A 16,344-nucleotide genomic window follows, 5' to 3' on the forward strand; every position below is an offset into this window, starting at 1 on the left:
ATTTTTGGCTGATTTTAGGACCACTTCTGCCTGATATTTTGGCTGATTTTAGGACCATTTCTGGCTGATTTTGGGGCCATTTTTGGCTGATTTTTGGGCTATTTCTGGCTGATATTTTGGGCCATTTTTGGACCATTTTTGGCTGATATTTTGGGCCATTTTTGGGCCATTTTTGGCTGATTTTTGGGCCATTTTGGGCCATTTCTGGCTGATATTTTGGGCCATTTTAGGACCACTTTTGGCTGATATTTTGGGCCATTTTTGGCTGATTTTTGGGCCATTTTTGGACCATTTCTGGCTGATAGTTTGGGGTTTTTTGCCACAATTTTTGGCTGATTTTTGGGCCATTTTGGCTGATTTTTGGGCCATTTTGGGCTGATTTTTGGGCCATTTTTGGGCTGATTTTTGGGCCATTTTTGCCTGATATTTTGGGCCATTTTGGGCTATTTTAGGGCCATTTCTGGCTGATATTTTGGGCTATTTTAGGGCCATTTTTGGCTGATTTTTGGGCTATTTTGCCACAATTTTTGGCTGATTTTTGGGATATTTTTGGGCCATTTTTGGGCGATTTTTTGGGGGAATTTTGGGCGATTTTGAGAGGATTTTTTTTTAATTTGGGTGATTTTCTGGGGGATATTTTTGGACCATTTTGGGGTGATTTTTAAGGGGAATTTTGGGCCATTTTTGGCTGATATTTTGGGCCATTTTTGGGCCATTTCTGGCTGATATTTTGAGATATTTTGGGCCATTTTTGGCTGAATTTTGGGCCATTTTGCCTCAATTTTTGGCTGATTTTTGGGATATTTTGCCCCAATTTTTGGCCGATTTTTTGGGCCATTTTTGCCTGATATTTTGGGCTATTTTGCCACAATTTTTGGCTGATTTTTCACTGATTTTTGGGCCATTTTTGGCTGAATTTTGGGCCATTTTAGGACCATTTCTGGTTGATATTTTGGCCATTTTTGGGCCATTTTTGGCTGATTTTTGGGCCATTTCTGGCTGATATTTTGGGCCATTTTTGGCTGATTTTGGGCCATTTCTGGCTGATATTTTGGGCCATTTTGGGCCATTTCTGGCTGATATTTTGGGCCATTTTTGGGTGATTTTGGACCATTTCTGGTGATATTTTGGACCATTTTTGGCTGATTTTTGGACCATTTTTGGCTGATATTTTGGGCCATTTTTGGCTGATTTTAGGACCACTTCTGCCTGATATTTTGGCTGATTTTAGGACCATTTCTGGCTGATATTTTGGGTCATTTTAGGGCCATTTCTGGCTGATATTTTGGACCATTTTTTGACCATTTTTGGCTGATATTTTGGGCCATTTTTGGACCATTTGTGGCTGATATTTTGGGCTATTTTCCCACAATTTTTGGGCTATTTTCCCACAATTTTAGGACCATTTCTGGCTGATATTTTGGACCATTTCTGGCTGATATTTTGGACCATTTTTGGCTGATTTTTGGGCCATTTCTGGCTGATTTTTGGGCCATTTCTGGCTGATATTTTGGGCCATTTTCCCACAAATTTTGGGCTATTTATGGGCCATTTCTGGGTGATATTTTGGTCTATTTTGCCACAATTTTTGGCTGATTTATGGCCATTTTTGGCTGATATTTGGGCTATTTCCCCACAATTTTTGGGCCATTTTTGGGTGATATTTTGGGCTATTTTGGGGCCATTTTAGGGCCATTTCTGGCTGATATTTTGAGCCATTTTTGGACCATTTCTGGCTGATATTTTGAGCCATTTTAGGACCATTTCTGGCTGATATTTTGGGCTATTTTTGGGCTATTTTTGGCTGATATTTGGGCCATTTCTGGCTGATATTTTGGGCTATTTTCCCACAATTTTAGGACCATTTCTGGCTGATATTTTGGGCTATTTTCCCACAATTTTTGGGCTATTTTCCCACAATTTTAGGACCATTTCTGGCTGATATTTTGGCTGATTTTATGACCATTTCTGGCTGATATTTCCCCATTTTTGGACCATTTCTGGCTGATATTTCCCCATTTTTCCCCATACCTGCCCATAATTCCAGGCCCTCTCGGCGATTTGCTCCTCGGTGCCGTAGAAGATGCGGCCGCTCTCGTTCAGGACGTACTCGCTCAGGTCGCTCGTTTTCTCCATGTACACCGAGTCCTCTGCGCCCCAAAATTCCCTTTTTTCCTCCTTTTTTCCCCCATTTTTTCCCAGTTTTTTCCTCCATTTCTTCCCCATTTCCTCCTCGTTTTTCTTCTTTTTTTCCTGATTTTTCCTGATTTTTTCCCCAATTTTCCCCACACTTTTCCCCTAATTTTCCCTTTTTTTTTTGTGATTTTCCCCACATTTTTCCCCAATTTTCCCCCATTTTTCCCTGCATTTCTTCCCCATTTCCTCCTCATTTTCTTCTTCTTTTTTTTTTCCTGATTTTTTCCAATTTTTCCCCAAATTTTTCCCTTTTTTTCATTTTCCCAATTTTTCCACATTTTTCCCCAATTTTTCCCCTTTTTTTTTCATTTTTTTGTGATTTTCCCCACATTTTTCCCAATTTTTCCTCCATTTCTTCCCCATTTCCTCCTCGTTTTTCTTCTATTTTTTCCTGATTTTCCCCAATTTTTCCGCATTTTTCCCCCATTTTTTCCCCTTTTTTTCCTCCATTTCTTCTCCATTTCATCCTCGTTTTCCTTCCTTTTTTCCTGATTTTTTCCCCAATTTTTCCAATTTTTCCCTCCATTTCTTCCCCATTTCCTCCTGATTTTTCCCCAATTTTTCCACACTTTTCCCCAATTTTTCTCCTTTTTTTTTCTATTTTTTTGTGATTTTCCCCACATTTTTTCCTCCATTTCTTCCCCATTTCCTCCTGATTTTTCTTCTTTTTTTTCCTGATTTTTTTTCCAATTTTCCACATTTTTCCCCAAATTTTCCCCCAATTTTTCTCCTTTTGTGATTTTTTCCTCATTTTTTCCGGATTTTTTCCCCAATTTTTCCCCTTTTTTTTCATTCCCCCCCCATTTTTTTTCTCAATTTTTCCTCTTTTTTTTGCTTTTTTCCCCCCCTTTTTCCCTGATTTTTCCCCATTTTTCCTTCTTTTTTCTCAATTTTTTCCCATTTTCCCCCATTTTAAACCAATTTTTTCCCTTTTTTTTTCCATTTTCCCCCCATATCTTCCCCATTTTTTCCCCAATTTTTCCTCTTTTCCCCCCCCTTTTTTCCTGATTTTTCCCCATTTTTTCCTCAATTTTTTTACCAATTTCCCCCCATTTTAAACCAATTTTTTAGGATTTTTTTTCATTTTCCCCCCATATTTTCCCCATATTTTCCCCGTTTTTTCCCCAATTTTTTCCCCGTTTTTTTCCCCAATTTTCCCCCCAAATTTTTCTCCTTTTTTTTTCCATATTTTCCCCATTTTTTCCCCAATTTTCCCCCAAACTTTCCCAATTTTTCCTAGTTTTTTTCCCATTTTTCCTGATTTTTCCCATTTTTTTCCTGATTTTTCCCCGATTTTTCCCCAATTTTTCCCCATCTTTCCAAATTTTTTCCCAATTTTTTTCCTTTTTTCCCCAAATTTTACCATTTTTCCCTTTTTTCCCCTGATTTTTCCCCATTTTTTTCTTCTTTTTTTCTCAATTTTTTGCCAATTTCCCCCCATTTTAAACCAATTTTTAGCGTTTTTTTTTTCATTTTCCCCATATTTTCCCCATTTTTTACCAATTTTTTTTCCAATTTTTCCCCCATTTTTTTCCCAATTTTCCTCTTTTTTCCTTTTTTTCCTGATTTTTTCCCCATTTTTTCTTCCTTTTTTCCTCAAATTCCCCCCCATTTTCCTCCCATTTTAACCAATTCTTTTCCCTTTCTTTTTCTTTTTTCCCCATTTTTTCCCCAATTTTCCCCTAAATTTTTCCCAATTTTTCCCAATTTTTTTCCCATTTTTTTCCCAATTTTTCCCCGATTTTTTCCCAATTTTTTCCCAATTTCCTTCCAGTTTCTCCCCCATATTTCCAAATTTTTTCCCAATTTTTTTTCCTTTTTTTCCCAATTTTTCCTCTTCCCCCCCCTTTTTTCCTGATTTTTTCCCCATTTTTCCTTCTTTTTTCCTCAATTTTTTGCCAATTTCCCCCATTTTAAACCAATTTTTTCCCTTTTTCTTTTCCATTTTCCCCCATATCTTCCCCATTTTTTCCCCAATTTTCCCCCAATTTTTCCTCTTTTCCCCCCTTTTTTCCTGATTTTTTCCCCATTTTTTTCTAAATTTTTGCCAATTTCCCCCCATTTTAAACCAATTTTTTCCCTTTTTCTTTTCCATTTTCCCCCCATATCTTCCCCATTTTTTACCCAATTTTCCCCCAATTTTTCCTCTTTTTTTTTCTGCTTTTCCCCCCTTTTTTCCTGATTTTTCCCCATTTTTTTCCTCAATTTTTTACCAATTTCCCCCCATTTTTAACCAATTCTTTTCCCTTTCTTCTACATTTTTCCCCCATATTTTCCCCATATTTTCCCCATTTTTTACCAATTTTTTTCGAATTTTCCCCAATTTTTTCCCCATTTTTCCCCAATTTTTCCCCAATTATTTTTTACCAAAATTCCCTTTTTTCCCCCCAAAAAAATTCCCCTTTTTCACCTTCACACCAGGGATTGAGCAGCACCACCACATCATTCTCAGGCTCCCAGGGCCATTTTTCCCCCAAATTTTTCTCCTTTTTTCTTTTATTTTTCCTCATTTTTTCCTCATTTTTTCCTATTTTTTTCCCCAATTTCCCCCCAAATTTTCCCAATTTTTCCCAGTTTTTTCCCATTTTTCCCTGATTTTTCCCCAATTTTTCCCCAATTTTTTCCCAATTTCCTTCCAGTTTCTCCCCCATATTTCCAAATTTTTTCCCAATTTTTTTTCCTTTTTTTCCCAATTTTTCCTCTTTCCCCCCCCTTTTTTCCTGATTTTTTTCCCCATTTTTCCTTCTTTTTTCTCAATTTTTTGCCAATTTCCCCCATTTTAAACCAATTTTTTCCCTTTTTCTTTTCCATTTTCCCCCCATATCTTCCCCATTTTTTCCCCATTTTTTCCCAAATTTTCCTCTTTTTTCCTCTAATTTTTCCCCAATTTTTTCTTCCTTTTTTCTCAATTTCCCCCCATTTGTAACCAATTCTTTTCCCTTTCTTTTTCATTTTCCCCCCATATCTTCCCCATTTTTTCCCCAATTTTTCCCCATTTTTTCCCAATTTTTCCTCTTTTCCCCCCCCCTTTTTTCCTGATTTTTCCCCATTTTTTTCTCAATTTTTTACAATTTCCCCCCATTTTAAACCAATTTTTTCCCTTTTTTTTTCCATTTCCCCCCCATATTTTCCCCATTTTTTACCCAATTTTCCCCAATTTTTCCCCGTTTTTTTCCCCAATTTTTTCCCCGTTTTTCCCCAATTTTTCCCCAATTATTTTTACCAAAATCCCCGGTTTTTTCCCCAAAAAATTCCCATTTTTTCACCTTCACACCAGGGATTGAACAGCACCACCACATCGTTCTCGGGCTCGAACGGCGCCGCGAATTCCCCGGCCTCCGTCCTGGTCCTGACGCTCAACCGGTACCGACCAATGGGAGCCGTGGGCGGGGCCGTCAGCCCCACCCACAGGGCGTGGTCACACCCGGCCACGCCCCCCAGGGGCTCGGCCACGCCCTCATCCAGCTCCGCCTTCCAGCCCGTGGGGGAGGAGTCACCCAGAGGCACCAGGACGTGAGTGCCCTTGGCCACCTGGGGGTTGGGGCCTGGGAAATGCAAATTTGCATAAAATTTGCATAAAGTTTGCATAAAATTTACATATCACCAAAGCGTTTTACTGTTTTTCCCAAAAATCCCAGATTTGCCACCAAAATCCCCAATTTTCCCACAAAATTTCCTAAAATTTTACCTCAGAATTTGCAGATTAACCCACAAAAATCCCCACCAAAATCCCCACAAAATCCCCCAAATTTTGCCTCAAAATTCACAAATTTCCCACCACGTTTCCCAATTTTACCCCCAAAATTTCCTGCAAAACTCCCAAATTTTTCCCAAAAAATTCCTCCCAAAAATTCCCAATTTCCTCAACAAATCCCCAAATTTCCCACAAAATTCAAAAATTCCATCTCACAATTTCCTCGTAAATTTCCGAATTTTACCCAAAATTTCACAAATTTTCCCTTCCAAAATCCTGAGTTTCCCATCAAAATCCCCAATTTTACCCCAAAAATTCTCCCCCAAATTCCCCAATACCCTCGGACACTCTGGGGATTGGGGGCCTGGGAATGCAAATTTGCATAAAATTTGCATAAAATTTACATACCCCAAAGCGTTTTACGGTTTTTCCCAAAAATCCCAGATTTTCCCACAAAATTTCTTAAAATTTTACCTCAGAATTCGCAAATTCACCCACAAAAATGTTCAGTTTTGCCCAAAAAAAATCCCCACAATTTCAGCCCAAAAATCCCCCAAATTTCGTCTCAAAATTCACAAATTTTTTTCCCACCAATCCCCACCACACCCCCCAAAGCCCCACCCCCCATCACCACCCACTCCCCCAAGCCCCACCCCTCCCCCCCCCCCCCGATTTCCACCCCCCCACCCAACCATCAATTTCCCCCAAAACTCCCAAATTTTTCCCAAAAAATTCCTCCCAAAAATTCCCAATTTCCTCAACAAATCCCCAAATTTCCACAAAATTCAAAAATTCCATCTCAAAATTTCCTCGTAAAATTTCCGAATTTTACCCAAAATTTCACAAAATTTTCCCTTCCAAAATCCTGAGTTTCCCATCAAAATCCCCAATTTTACCCCAAAAATTCTCCCCCAAATTCCCCAATACCCTCGGACACTCTGGGGATTGGGGCCTGGGAATGCAAATTTGCATAAAATTTGCATAAAATTTACATACCCCAAAGCATTTTACGGTTTTTCCCAAAAATCCCAGATTTTCCCACAAAATTTCTTAAATTTTACCTCAGAATTCGCAAATTCACCCACAAAAATGTTCAGTTTTGCCAAAAAAAATCCCCACAATTTCAGCCCAAAAATCCCCCAAATTTCGTCTCAAAATTCACAAATTTCACCCCAAAAATTTCCCCCAAAACACCCAAATTTTTCCCAAAAAATTCCTCCCAAAAATTCCAATTTCCTGACCAAATCCCCCAAATTTCCACAAAATTCAAAAATTCCATCTCAAAATTCCCCTCATAAAATTACCGAATTTTACCCAAAATTTCACAAATTTTCACTAAAAAAACCCCAAATTTTCCATCAAAATTCTGGAATTTCACATCAAAATCCAAATATTTCCCACCAAAATTCCCAATTTTACCCCAAAATTCGCCTCCGAATTCCCCAATACCCTTGGACACCTGGGGCCTGGGAGTACAAATTTGCATAAAATTTACATATTTACAAAAAAAAACCTCCCCCAAAATCCCAGGAAATTTCTGAATTTTACCTACAAAAATCCCACAAAATTTCCCACAAAATTCACAATTTTGCCACCAAAAAACGCCTGAATTTCCCACAAAATTTCCCAATTTTCGCCCAAAAATTGCCTGAATTTTCCCTCCAAAAAAATCTCATTTTCCATCCAAAATTTCCCCCAAAATTTTACGAATTTTCCCCCAAAATTTCCCCAAAATTTCCCCCAAATTTCCAAAACTTTTCCCCTCAAATCCACCCCAAAAAAAATCCCAATTTCCCGCCATTTTTTGGCTCTAAAATCGCCATTTTTCGCACTAAAACCCCAAAATTTTTCCCCCAAATTCCCAAAATTCCCCCCAAAATTCCCCCCAAAATTCCCAAAATCCCCAAAATTCCCCTCAAAATTCCCGAATTTTCCCTCATTTGCATACCGAGGGGTGAGCTCCAGGCAGAGCCCCTCCCCTTCCCGCAGGGGGCGGGGCAAGAGCACGCCCACATGGAAGCGCTGCCCCCTCCTCACCACCAGAGGGCGCCAGGCGAACTCCTGGGTGTGGTGAGCGACGCGATTGGCCGAGGAGCCGGGGCGGAGCCACACCGGAGCCAATAGGCCTGCGGGAAAAGGGAAAAGGGGCGGGGCTTAGCCATGGCCGCCATTTTGTGAAGGGGAAAATGGCGGGGTTGGGGCTGGCGGCCATTTTGTGAGGGGAAAAATGGCGGGGTGTGGGCTGGCGGCCATTTTGTGAAGGGAAAAATGGTGGGAAAAGGGCTGGCGGCCATTTTGTGAAGGGAAAAATGGCCGGGTTGGGGCTGGCGGCCATTTTGTGAGGGGGAAAATGGCGGATTTGGGGTTTTTGGGGAATTTTGGGGGATTTTTTTTGATTTTTAAGGGGATTTTTTGAGGCATTTTAGGGGAAAATTTTTAGGATTTATATTTTGAATGTCTGAGGATTTTATGGGATTTTCTGGGGGATTTTTTTTGGATTTTTGAGGATTTTTTTAGGAGGTTTTGGGGGAATTTTTGGGGATATTTAGGGGGATTTTTCAGAGATTTTTTTTTTTAATATTTGGAGGATGTTATGGAATTTTTTGGGTGATTTCTGGATAATTTTTTTTGGGATTTCTTTTTGGAATTTCAGAGGATTTTAGGGGGACTTTTTGTGGGATTTTTATGATTTTTCAGGGGGGATTTTTGGGGATTTTTGTGGGGATTTTGGGGCTATTTACGGGGATTTTGGGGGAATTTTATGAGGGCGCGACGCCATTGGCTGAGGAGCCGGGGCGGAGCCACACCGGAGCCAATAGGCCTGCAGGGAAAGGGAAAAGGGGCGGGGCTTAGCGATGGCCGCCATTTTGTGAGGGGGAAAATGGCGGGGTTGGGGCTGGCGGCCATTTTGTGAGGGGGAAAATGGCGGGAAAAGGGCTGGCGGCCATTTTGTGAGGGGGAAAATGGCGGATTTGGGGTTTTTTAGGGGATTTTTTTGGGATTTTTAAGGGGATTTTTTGAGGCATTTTAGGGGTAAATTTTAGGATTTATATTTCGAATTTCTGAGGATTTTATGGGATTTTTTTGGGGAATTTTTTGGGATTTTTGAGGATTTTTTTAGGAGGTTTTGGGGAATTTTTGGGGATATTTAGGGGGATTTTTCAGGGATTTTTTTTGATATTTGGAGGATTTTATGGAATTTTTTGGGTGATTTCTGGGTGAATTTTTTTGGATTTTGTTTTGGAATTTCAGAGAAATTTTAGGATTTTTTTTGGGGATCTTTACAATTTTTGGGGGTGAATTTTTTGGATATTTGGGGGGGATTTTTGGTCATTTTAGAGCATTTTGGAGGGATTTTGGGGAAATTTTTGGGGATTTTTTTTGAAATTTCAGAGGATTTTGGGGATTTTTTGTGGGATTTTTATGATTTTTCAGGGGGGATTTTTGGGGATTTTTGTGGGGATTTTGCGGCTATTTACGGGGATTTTGGGGGGATTTTAGGGGGGAGCGACGCCATTGGCCGAGGAGCCGGGGCGGAGCCACACCGGAGCCAATAGGCCTGCAGGAAAAGGGAAAAGGGGCGGGGCTTAGCCATGGCCGCCATTTTGTGAGGGGGAAAATGGCGGGAAAAGGGATGGCGGCCATTTTGTGAAGGGAAAAATGGCGGGGTTGGGGCTGGCGGCCATTTTGTGAGGGGAAAATGGCGGGGTTGGGGCCGGCGGCCATTTTGTGAGGGGGAAAATGGCGGATTTGGGGTTTTTGGACATTTTTTGAGGGATTTTGGGGGAATTTTTGAGGCATTTTAGAAAGAATTTTTTAGAGTTTATATTTTGAATTTCTGATGATTTTATGGGATTTTTAGGGGTATTTTTGGGGATTTTTTGAGATTTTTTTAGGATTTATATTCTGAATTTCTGAGGATTTTTGGGGGGATTTTTGGGGAATTTTTGAGGCATTTTAGAAAGGATTTTTTTAGGATTCATATTTTGAATTTCTAAGGATTTTTTGGGATTTTTTGAGAATTTTTTTGGGGGGGAATTTTTGGGGATATTTAGGGGGATTTTAGGGGGATTTCTGTGATTTGTTTTTGGACTTTCAGAGGATTTTATAGAATTTTTTGGGCGATTTCTGGGTGAATTATTTGGGATTTCTTTTTGGAATTTTTAGGATTTTCAGGATTTTTTTGGGGATCTTTACAATTTTTAGGGGGAATTTTTTGGGATTATTTTAGAGGATTTTTGGAGGGGTTTTGGGGGAAATTTTTGGGGATTTTTTTTTGGAATTTCAGAGGATTTTATGGGATTTTTTGGGGATTTTTTGGGATTTTTGGAGGATTTTTTGGAGGGTTTTTGGGGGAATTTTTGGGGATATTTAGGGAGATTTTCCAGTGATTTTTTTTTTATATTCAGAGGATTTTATGGGATTTTTTTGGGGTGATTTCTGGGGGAAATTTTTAGGATTTCTTTTTGGAATTTCACAGGAACTTTTAGGATTTTTTTGGGGATCTTTATGATTTTTTGGGGGAATTTGGGGGGATTTTTTGGGGATATTTAGGGGGATTTTTGGGTCATTTTAGAGCATTTTTGGAGGGATTTTGGGAAAAATTTTGCGATTTTTTTTTTTAATTTCAGAGGAATTTTGGGGATTTTCTGCGGGATTTTTACGATTTTTGGGCCTGATTTTTGGGGATTTTTGTGGGGATTTTGGGGGGATTTTTTTGGGGATATTTGGGGGTATTTTTAGTTAAAGAGAATTTTTTGAGGTATTTTTAATACACCTCCAGGAAAGAAAAAGCGGGCGTGGCTTAACCGTGGCGGCCATTTTGTGAGGGGCCGCCCGCCTCTAAAAAACCCCGGATTTTTTTGGTTTTTTTTTAATTTTTCCCCCCAAAACTCCAGGAATTTTTAACCCTTACCTGGACGGATGGGCTGCGCCGCCCTCCTGCCCGGGATCTCCCCCGGGATGGGCTCCCAGTCCCGCTCCCGCTGCCGGTTCCCGCAGCAGCCGCAGCAGCAGCCGCTCTTGGCCGCCAGGCGGCGCCAAAAGCCACGCCCAGAAGGGGGCGGGGCCTGGCGCGAGGAACCCGGCCCCCCCTGGCGGTGAACGGAGGCGAAACGGCCCGGGTCCAACCGGGGGTCCGGCATGGCCTGGAACCAGTACAAACCAGTATAAACCAGTAAAAACCAGTAGAAACCAGTAGAAACCAGTAGAAACCAGTAGAAACCAGTAGAAACCAGTATGCGTCAGTACAAGGTGGTGTAAGGCAGTGTGGGTGTGAAAAATGGGGAAAAAATGGGAAAAAATGGTAAAAACCAGCATAAACCAGTAAAAACCAGTAAAAACCAGTAAAAACCAGTAAAAACCAGTATAAGGTTAGGTGGTAGGGAGCAGTATGGACCAGTATGGACCAGTATAGGTGGTAAAAACCAGTAAAAATGGTAAAAAATGGTAAAAACCAGTAAAAACCAGTACAAAACAGTAAAAACCAGTATAAACCAGTATAAGGTTAGGTGGTAGGGACCAGTATGGACCAGTATGGACCAGTATAAACCAGTATGGACCAGTATAAACCAGTATAGGTGGTAAAAACCAGTAAAAATGGTAAAAAATGGTAAAAAATGGTAAAAACCAGTATAAACCAGTAAAAACCAGTATAAGGTTAGGTGGTAGGGACCAGTATGAACCAGTATGGACCACTATGAACTGCGACAAACCAGTATAAACCAGTAAAAACCAGCATAGACTAGTATGGACCAGTATATGTTGTAAAAACCAGTAAGAACCAGTAAGAACCAGTATAAACCAGTATATACCAGTAAAAGGTTAATTGACCATTATAGACCAGTATGGACCAGTATAAACCAGTAAAAACCAGTATGGACCAGTATAAACCAGTATGGACCAGTCCATCCCAGTAACCCCTCCCAGTGCCTCCCAGTATGGACCAGTAACCCCCAGTATATCCCAGTTTGAACCAGTACAACCCATCCCAGCATCCCAGTATGGCCCAGCCCTTCCCAGTATGAACCAGTAATGGCTCCCAGTGCTCCCAGTATGAACCAGTAACCCCCAGTAACCCCTTTCAGCCTCCCAGTACGAACCAGTAACCCCTCCCAGTGCTCCCAGTATGGCCCTGTCCATCCCAGTATGAACCAGTAACCCCTCCCAGTGCTCCCAGTACGAACCAGTAACCCCCAGCAACCCCTCCCAGTGCTCCCAGTGAGGCCCAGTCCATCCCAGTATGAACCAGTAACAGCTCCCAGTGCTCCCAGTATGGTCCAGTCCATCCCAGTATGAACCAGTAACCGCTCCCAGTGCTCCCAGTATGAACCAGTAGCCCCCAGTAACCCCTTTCAGGCTCCCAGTACGAACCAGTAACCCCTCCCAGTGCTCCCAGTATGAACCAGTCCCTCCCAGTATGAACCAGTAACCCCCAGTAACCGCTCCCAGTGCTCCCAGTAAGGTCCAGTCCATCCCAGTATGAACCAGTAACCGCTCCCAGTGCTCCCAGTATGAACCAGTAGCCCCCAGTAACCCCTTTCAGGCTCCCAGTACGAACCAGTAACCCCTCCCAGTGCTCCCAGTATGAACCAGTCCCTCCCAGTATGAACCAGTAACCCCCAGTAACCCCTCCCAGTGCTCCCAGTATGAACCAGTCCCTCCCAGTATGAACCAGTAACCGCTCCCAGTGCTCCCAGTATGAACCAGTAACGGCTCCCAGTGCTCCCAGTATGAACCAGTAACCCCCAGTACCCCCTCCCAGTGCTCCCAGTATGGCCCAGTCCATCCCAGTATGAACCAGTAACGGCTCCCAGTGCTCTCAGTCCTTCCCAGTAACCGCTCCCAGTGCTCCCAGTATGAACCAGTAACCCCCAGCAACCCCTCCCAGTGCTCCCAGTGAGGCCCAGTCCATCCCAGTATGAACCAGTAACAGCTCCCAGTGCTCCCAGTATGGCCCAGTCCATCCCAGTCCTTCCCAGTAACCGCTCCCAATGCTCCCAGTATGAACCAGTCCTTCCCAGTATGAACCAGTAACCCCCAGTCCTTCCCAGTAACTGCTCCCAGTGCTCCCAGTATGAACCAGTAACCCCTTTCAGCCTCCCAGTACGAACCAGTAACCGCTCCCAGTGCTCCCGGTTCAACCCGGAAGCCGCTCCCAGTTCCCTCCCAGTCCCTCCCAGTTCGATCCCAGTCCCTCCCAGTCCCCCCCGGGCCGGGCCTGTCCCAGCAGCTCCTCCCCCGCCAGACCAGTTCTCCCAGTTTGCCCAGTGACCCCTCCCAGTTTGCCCAGTGACCCCTCCCAGTGCTCCCAGTTTGCCCAGTGACCCCTCCCAGTGCTCCCAGTGCTCCCAGTTCCCGTTTCCGGCAGCCCCAGTGACCCCTCCCAGTGCTCCCAGTTTGCCCAGTTACCCCTTTCCCAGTGCTCCCAGTAACCCCCCAGTCCTCCCAGTCCGCCCAGTTTGCCCAGTTACCCCTTCCCAGTGCTCCCAGTAACGCCCCAGTGCTCCCAGTAACCCCTCCCAGTGCTCCCAGTTTGCCCAGTAACCTCTTCCCAGTGCTCCCAGTGCTCCCAGTGCTCCCAGTTTGACCACTAACCCCCTCCCAGTGCTCCCAGTAACCCCCCAGTCCTCCCAGTTTGACCAGTATCCCCTTCCCAGTCATCCCAGTTTGCCCAGTAACCCCTCCCAGTGCTCCCAGTTTGCCCAGTGACCCCTCCCAGTGCTCCCAGTTTGCCCAGTAACCCCTTCCCAGTGCTCCCAGTCACCCCAATTGCCCCTCCCAGCGCTCCCAGTTTGCCCAGTTCGCCCTCCCAGCGCTCCCAGTTCGCCCTCCCAGCGCTCCCAGTTTGCCCAGTTCGCCCTCCCAGTGCTCCCAGTACCTCCTCGGGGGCTCCCAGTAGCTCCCAGTAACTCCCAGTGCCGGCGGAGCGGGGGAAAGGGGCGTGGCCAGCGGAGGAAAGGGTGTGGTCAGCCCAGACCACGCCCCCCGCGCCTCACGGGGATCACTATTTGGCAGGAGGGGCTCTATGGGGTGGAGCAATGGCTCACTATGTGGCACCCCGCCGGAACCTCTCCCAGTACAAACCAGTATAAACCAGTAAGCGCGGGACGAGCCAGAATGGTTCCCAGTGGGCTCCGGAGTGTCCTGAGCACCCTCCCAGTATAAACCAGTACAAACCAGTGACCCCAAAGGTCGTTCCCAGCGGGCCCCGGAGCCTCCCAGTATAAACCAGTACTGCCGAAATCATTCCCACAGCTTCCTGAGCACTCCCCCAGTATAAACCAGTATAAACCAGTACAAACCAGTGACCCCAAAGGTCGTTCCCAGCGGGCCCCGGAGCCTCCCAGTATAAACCAGTACAGCCCACTTTGTGGCGAAGGAGGTCGCTATGGGCTGAACCAATGGCTCACTATGTGGCAGGGGGGTTCCTATGGGTAAATCAATGGCTCACTATGTGGCAGGGGGGGTCTATAGGGGCCGCGGCTCAATATTTGGCAGGGAGGGGTCTATGGGGGTTTTTAATGGCTCACTATGTGGCACGGGGGTCCGGGTTCATATGGGGGGGGGGGGGGCTATGGCTCATTATTTGGCAGAGGGGTCCCTATGGGTAATTTAATGGCTCATTATGTGGCAGGGAGTTCCATGGCTCAATATGGGGAAGGGGCTCGGCTCGTTATTTGGCAGGAGGATCCCTATGGGGTGAATGAATGGCTCACTATGTGGCAGGGGGGTCCGGCCCCATATGGGGAGGGGGCTTCGGCTCAGTATTTGGCAGAGGTGTCCCTATCGGCTAAATCAATGGCTCACCATGTGGCAGGGGGTCCCTATGGGTATTTCAATGGCTCACTATGTAGCAGGGGGTCCCTATGGGTAAATAAATGGCTCACTATGTGGCAGGGGGTCCCTATGGTTATTTCAATGGCTCACTCTGAGGCAGGGGGTCCCTATGGGTAAATCAATGGCTCACTATGTGGCAGGGGGGTCTCTATGGGTAAATCAGTGGCTCACTATGTGGCAGGGGGTCCCTATGTGTAATTTAATGTGGCAGGGGGTCCCTATGGGTAATTCAATGGCTCACTATGTGGCAGGGGGTCCCTATGTGTAATTTAATGTGGCAGGGGGTCCCTATGGGTAATTCAATGGCTCACTCTGAGGCAGGGGGTCCCTATGTGTAATTTAATGTGGCAGGGGGTCCCTATATGTAATTCAATGGCTCACTATGTGGCAGGGGGTCCCTATATGTAATTCAATGGCTCACTATGTGGCAGGGGGTCCCTATATGTAATTCAATGGCTCACAATGAGGCAGGGGGTCCCTATGGGTATTTCAATGGCTCACTATCTGGCAGGGGGGTCCCTATACGTAAATCAATGGCTCACTATGAGGCAGGGGGTCCCTATGGGTAATTCAATGGCTCACTATCTGGCAGGGGGTCCCTATGGGTAATTCAATGGCTCACAATGTGGCAGGGGGGTCTCCATAGGTAAATCAATAGCTCACTTTATGGCAGGGGTTCTCTATGGGACGACTCAATGGCTCACTATGTGGCAAGGACCTGGGGTCACTATTTGGCAATACCTGAGTCACTATTTGGCAACTCCCCACCCCCTCCCCTCCCCCCTGCTCCAGGGCAGGGCCCGGCTCACTATTTGGCAAGGCCTTGCCCCAGGGCTGGGCCATGGCGCACTATTTGGCAGTGACGCGTTTGGCGGTGGCGCAACCGGGGCGAGGTTTGGGGTGGGGATGAGGGAACTGGGATGGACTGGGAGGGAACTGGGATGAACTGGGAGTGGATTTGGGGTCACTGGGAAGGGCCTGGATGCGCCTGTGGCCACGCCCACCTCATTAATACGCAGGTTTATGCAAATTAGACGCGAAATAAAATCGGACTTGCGTCTGACCACGCCCACACTAATCTGTATGCAAATTTATGCTAATGAGATGTGATACATGCATCTGAGACGTGACATAAACCCCCAATCCCATCCCAGTTCAAACCAGTTCAAACCAGCCCGCACCATTTCCTTTCTCTCCTTTATTAATTACGCGCCGCTCATTAATAATTCATTAATTCCTCATGAATTATTCATGACCTCCCCCCGTTCCCCCTCCCCCCCACCCTTCCCCCGGGGGGCGGGGCCTGCGCTGGCCCCTCCCTCCCCCCCCCCTCCCCCTCCCGTCCCGCGGGAAAATTTTTGGGATTTTTTTCAAGGGGGGGGGGAGGGGGACCCGCCCCTCCCCCCAACCCCCCGGGAACCAAAAACCCCCAAAAATTCCCAAAATTTCCCCCCCCAAAAAATTCCCGAAAAACAAACAAAAAAAAGAATTTAAAATAATACAAAATAAAAAAAACCACCCCCGCAAACCCCGCCCCCTTCATTTGCATAACCCCGCTCCCCTCGGCCAATCGGCTGCTGGGGGAAGGGGGCGGGGCCCGGCCCGCAGCACCATAC

The 16,344-nt window shown here is 44.9% G+C and overlaps 1 protein-coding gene across 1 annotated transcript in view; it reads right to left on the bottom strand.

Moving 5' to 3' along the window:
* Positions 1 to 11,668, bottom strand: part of TGM1 (transglutaminase 1) — a 35,812-nt gene extending 24,144 nt beyond the window's left edge. The window contains exons 1-4 of the mRNA XM_071420549.1: positions 10,806 to 11,668; positions 7,846 to 8,016; positions 5,463 to 5,747; positions 2,032 to 2,150 (exon numbers count right to left, since the gene is read on the bottom strand). Of these exons, the coding sequence (XP_071276650.1) occupies positions 2,032 to 2,150; positions 5,463 to 5,747; positions 7,846 to 8,016; positions 10,806 to 11,034 (804 nt within the window). The 5' untranslated portion in view covers positions 11,035 to 11,668. The remainder of the gene's footprint in view (positions 1 to 2,031; positions 2,151 to 5,462; positions 5,748 to 7,845; positions 8,017 to 10,805) is intronic.
* Between the last annotated feature and the right edge of the window lie 4,676 nt (positions 11,669 to 16,344).

The sequence above is a fragment of the Agelaius tricolor genome, unplaced genomic scaffold (genome assembly GCF_023055355.1).
Source record: "Agelaius tricolor isolate 1412-34295 unplaced genomic scaffold, bAgeTri1.0.p SCAF_149, whole genome shotgun sequence".
Classification (NCBI taxonomy): Eukaryota; Metazoa; Chordata; class Aves; order Passeriformes; family Icteridae; genus Agelaius; species Agelaius tricolor.